At 40.3% G+C, this 6000-nt stretch overlaps 1 protein-coding gene across 3 annotated transcripts in view; it reads left to right on the top strand.

Moving 5' to 3' along the window:
- The window catches only part of LOC143297792 (anoctamin-4-like), a 108236-nt gene that overhangs the window by 39042 nt on the left and 63194 nt on the right, over positions 1-6000 (top strand). For all 3 annotated transcript variants that reach the window (XM_076610288.1, XM_076610286.1, XM_076610287.1), the window contains one exon: positions 12-179. In XM_076610288.1, the coding sequence (XP_076466403.1) occupies positions 12-179 (168 nt within the window). The remainder of the gene's footprint in view (positions 1-11; positions 180-6000) is intronic.

The raw sequence follows: 6000 nt of genomic DNA, 5'->3' as shown, positions 1-6000 counted from the left end.
TGGTTCCACAGAGCCAGGAGGACAAAACCTTGTTCTTCAAAGATGGCCAGAGAAGGATTGATTACATGTTTGCGTACAAGTATGATGCCTCACCCGATGAAAAGAAGAAATCGAGGCGAGAAGAGTTCGAGGGCAATTTGCGCAAAGCTGGCATGGCTCTGGAACAGGAAACCGTGCAGGTAAGATGTGCCGTCCTAACAGTGGTTGATATATTTGTAAATGATTATATATATATATATATATATATATATATATATATATTTTTTTTTGTAGACTGGATGTTTATTGTTTGAAGCTTGCATATGTTTTGCCAGATATGTTGAATTTTGATGGCATGATCCATGTTTTTAACAGACTTGAAAAATCTTTAACAGCTCTGACCAAGTAAAATGATTTTCACGGAGAAATGTTGGCAATCTTGAAATAACTGTTAACGTTTCCCGGCTCTGGCGAGAGGATACTCTTGATACCATTTGAAATAAAAGTGACACATCTGGGCAATAAACAAACAAACATACGTGCACACACATATGCATACATGCATGCACCCACGCAGACACCCACACAAAAACGCGCGCACACACATACACACATACACCCACATTTTAATTCCTCTCAGGATTCAAGGTTATAGATAGCCTACGACCCATGCTGGAGCATGGGCAGTTTCAGAATACAACAAAGTCAAAAATGCAACTGTATTTATCACACTGTTGACAGCAGTTCAGGTAACATCAGTATGACACGTTCCTTTGTCTGCATCAAAGTGCCTTGCTCAACACTGCAAGCTGTAATGAATTTTCTGTGCGAGTAGATTCAGTTTGTCTGTAGCAAACAAGCTGGTCTAGAAAACGAGAATTCATAAGTATCTGTTTATCAGCTAACAATCTTTTACAGATATAAGAAAATTGGGATACTCCAATGGTGAAATGAAATTCATCACCAGCAGTATTCATGTCACATTTTCCAGAGAAAATGAAGATACATTTTGATGGAGTGTGTGACAGTGGACGCTGCAGGTGATGGTTTCCTGTGTAACAGGCCTGTGTGAAAAACTTCATTTTTCTTGTACAGCAACTGTGTTGTGGTGAAGTGGAGGTACGACAATGATGCATAGGTGGCTGCAAAGTGATTTGTTTTCCAAAACTTTATTTTTTTTTTTTTTTCTAATGTGCAAATAGTTGGGTTAGTTGGGTATGGAGCTGGGTTTATGAGGTTGGTTTTCCAGTCGATGTGTTAGGATCTGTTGCAGGTTTTGCATGACTGTGTTAGTTTGTGAAAGTAAGTGTGGTGCAGTATCTGTTCAGAACATCTTGTAATATATATATATATATTTTTTGACTTGCATGCCTTGCATGTCCACATGTGCATGGTCATAGTCACAGTCACACATGCACCTGCACATATACATGTGCTTACATGCACACACACACACACACACACACACACACACACACACACACACACACACACACACACACACACACACCCACACACACACACACACACACACACACACACACACACACACACACACACACACACACACACACACACACACACACACACACACACACACACACACACACACACACACACACACACTGATACATGCAGACAGCAGTACACAAGCACATACACATAGAGACACTTTTTTCCTCTTTCTTTATTTGGAGAGTTCGTGAAATCAACAGAATTTGTTTTTCTTTTATTTTTTCTTCTTTCTTTAACGGGAGAGGTTCATGAACTGTATGGATCTGAAATCATTTAAATGGATTTCTTTGGTGTTCTGGATCTTCTTAAAGGACGCTTGTTTGTTAATTTCTGTTTAAAAAATTTTAATTCTGCCTATGACAGGTTTTTGGTTAATTTCCATCCTTTGCAAGGACATTTTGCAACAGTCTAGTTCACTGTAAGGCATGTTTATCACAGATGTACTGATGAGAATTCAGAGATTCTTTTTTTCAGGATGTCTTTTTTTTCTCCTTAATATTGTTTTATTACTAAATATTAATTTGTCTTGTCACACACACACACACACACACACACACACACACACACACACACACACACACACACACACACACACACACACACACACACAGAGAGAGAGAGAGAGAGAGAGAGAGAGAGAGAGAGAGAGAGGTTTTATGTCTGCATGTGGATGCTACTTTGGTGATGTGAAAGTAATAGTGCATTGATTTGTGAAGGGGGTTAGGGGTGGGGGGAGCAGGGACTACTGTTGTGTCGTGTCCACACATGTGAAACGTGGTGCGATGAGTGTGTAGACAGTTCACCTTGGTCTTATTCATAATGCCTTTGTTTCTTTTCCCCAGTTCAAAACATGTGGTTTGCAGACCCTTCAACATGTTTACATGTCTTTAACATTTTGCATGGGTTTTCTTTTTTTCTCCCCCCCCTCCCCTCCCTCAAATTCAATCTTGTGACTAGGCGGTGAGTATAGAAGTATCAAAATGTTTATATTGTATTTGAGGGAAGATCACAGTGTTGGTACAGCAGCTCAATATCTTTGTTGTTGCATGGACTGTTCTGTGTCAGCGAAGCTGGTGATTTTTTTTTTTTTTTTTTTTGGTGGCATGTTGTTGGTTACGGACACATTTCCCTCGGCCCTGTTCCATGAATGTACTGCTTTTGTTGTGTTGATTCTACATGTGTATTGTATTGGATACAGCAATCACTTGTGTGTATGCACAGCGTTGCACATCGATTTGTGACATGGTGTCACATTGATTTGTGACATGGTGTTCTTCAGTTGCTTTTTGTTCCCCCTTTTTTTTTTCTCTCTCCCCCATCTCAGAATATCACAGATCTCATCTTGCTTTTCAGAAGAGTACTTGGATGAAATAACATGGAAAATTTGTATTTAGTTTTGCTTGTATGTGTAAGTCTCTCTCCAGTATAATCAAATTCTAGCCTCACAGTTGCCCCCTGTCCTTGTACTGATGATCATAATCTGACACAACTATCATGCATGACAATTGCCTTTGTTGTTCTGTTGACCTGCTGACAGCGTTTATAAGGTCTGTACAGCTGTGTCATTTTAAGTGCTTCACTAACTGGCACAGCAGCGGAGTGGTTGAGTGTTGAACTTTCAGTCTGGGTTAGAATTTCAGTAACAACATCTGGTGGGTGAAGGGTGGAGATTTTTCCGATCTCCCAGGTCAACATATGAGGAGACCTGCTAGTGCCTGAACCCTCTTTGTGTGTATACGCATGCAGAAGATCAAATACGCACATTAAAGATCCTGTAATCCATGTCAGCATTTGGTGGGATATGGAAACAAGAACATGCCCAGCATGCACACCCCCAAAAACGGAGTATGGCTGCCTACATGGCGGGGTAAAAACAGTCATACACGTACAAGCCCACTTGTGTACATACAAGTGAACGTGGGAGTTGCAGCCGATGAACAAAGAAGAAGAAATGTTTCACTGAGCAGCTCTTCCCGCAACTAGACCACTCAGCTGAAACCGTATTTGGAAAGCTGCTCTACAGATTGTTGCAGTGAGTCGAGAGTCCCTCAAGGGCCCTTCTGGCCAAACTGTCGGCATTGCCACTTTCCTAGTGATGACAGACGTGAAGCCCCCGGAGAGACAGATCAATAAGTGCCAGCAAAACAGCTTTTTACTACTTCTCTGCACAAAAGCCATCTCTCTGTCACGCACTTCTATCAGTCCTCAGAACGTTTCTACGTTGTGCTGATGGGTGATGTTGTAGCTAAAAGAGAGGCCGGGGGGAGTAGATGACAAATATTTTGTCTGTAAATGTTGAGATGTAAGTCCTTTTTTTAAGTATTTTTTTTAAGGAGGAAAGTTCCCTGTAATTTACGCAATGCAACATCAATTCTGATAGATGACTATGTGATGTACAGTTTCAGTTTCAGTTTCAGTAGCTCAAGGAGGCGTCACTGCGTTCGGACAAAACCATATACGCTACACCACATCTGCCAAGCAGATGCCTGACCAGCAGCGTAACCCAACGCGCTTAGTCAGGCCTTCACCTGTACAGTATTCAGCAAATCATATGATGAGAGAGACAGAGAGAGAGAGAGAGAGAGAGAGAGAGAGTCTTCAGAAAACATTCCAAAAACAGCGAGAGAGAGAGAGAGAGAGAGAGAGAGAGAGAGAGACTTCAGAAAACATTCCAAAAACAGGGAGAGAGAGAGAGAGAGAGAGAGAGAGAGAGAGAGAGAGAGAGAGAGATGCTTCAGAAAACATTCCAAAAATCTTAACCTTGATGAAAGAAAAAAGTTGGAATTCATAGAGGGGTATTATCACAGTGGTAACATGCATAAATCCATTATGGTTGTTAGGCCTGGTACAAGACAGTCCAGGAATGGCTCCTCTATGTTCCCCTGTGTCGGATCGAATTACGAACGCTTAAGTTCCTAATCAAATCGGCCATTTCTTTAATTCTTTTTTTTTCTGACAACATGTTATATATTTTTGTGGATTCTTCTGCATACCCTGAAAACCCTGAATTTTATCTCTTTTGTCCAGCGTTCCATTCGGAGTCCAATGTCTCTTTGCTCAGTCTAAAGTGTTGGGATTCTTTCATATAATTTTGGGTTGAGTTTGAGTTTGCTTTTTCTTTCTTGCTTTTTCAAAATATCACACAGACACACAGACACACACACACACACACACACACACACACACACACACGCATACGCATATGCACACGCAAACACTGCTTTTGATCCATATTTGTTCAAGGGCTCTTTTGGTGTTGTTTATGGTTGTTGCTTTTCTTCTGTCACTTTAGTTACGCTAATGGAGCACAATTTCTCTCTTCGTATGCATTAATGACCAGGTTATTTTCTCGGCTTCCATGGAGCTGTTTTTGATGAACACACACACACACACACACACGCACACACACACACACATTATATATATATTGTTATAATTGTTATGTCACTACGCCTTTTCTATTAAGTAAACAGACCAGGGAAAAAAATCAAGTATTTAATAATAATAATAATGGATACTTATATAGCACACTATCCAGAAATCTGCTCTAGGTGCTTTACGAAAACGCTTTGTTAACATAAAACATTACATCTATGTTACATACACACATCAAAATATGACTACACACACACACACACACACACACACACACACACACACACACACACACACACACACACACACACACACACACACACACACACACACACACACACTGCATACATACATTTTAACAATACATGTGTATCTAACAGCTACCCTAACACATACGCACACATAGGCAGGCACAAACTTACATAAACGCACGCACACACAATACACATTCATATGCATGCATGTAGTTATGTACACATACATATGTATATGTATACATACATAGTCAAGCTAGGAAGTGGACCTGCCACAATTGAACTTACTGCTGAGGGAAAAGGTGAGTTTTGAGACGAGATTTAAAAGATGCGAGGGAATCAGAATGACGGAGGTTATCAAGTATTTGGTTGAAATGATTTGAAATTGAGTTTTGTCTTCCTCTTGCCCCTCTCTTGCAGGCCATCTTTTATATTGGCAGTCATATTGTTATGCGTAACATTCAAGTTATTGTCCATAGTTGTATCTAACATATATGGGTATATATATACCAGCTTATGGGAGGCGAAGCAGTTTTCACCTGATCAGAATACCCCTGAAGCAAAACTAACTGCATGAGGCATGCACTATAGAGTAGAAGAAGAGGAAAAGGATCTGCAGACAACAGATAAAAGATGTGACAAAATACACATGTGAATGTAATCCAACAGAAATCTAACCAATGTATTATTATTGTTATTTTTATTTATTTATTGGGGAGATTGGAGATTGTAGTGTGTGTGTGTGTGTGTGTGTGTGTGTGTGTGTGTGTGTGTGTGTGTGTGTGTGTGTGTGTGTGTGTGTGCATGCATTAATGTATGTGTGCCAAAGAGAGAGTCTGTGTGTATGTTTGTGTTTGTATGTACATTGTGTGTGTGT

Source organism: Babylonia areolata, chromosome 23 (genome assembly GCF_041734735.1).
Source record: "Babylonia areolata isolate BAREFJ2019XMU chromosome 23, ASM4173473v1, whole genome shotgun sequence".
NCBI classification, from domain to species: domain Eukaryota; kingdom Metazoa; phylum Mollusca; class Gastropoda; order Neogastropoda; family Buccinidae; genus Babylonia; species Babylonia areolata.
This window is presented reverse-complemented; position numbering and strand designations above follow the sequence as displayed.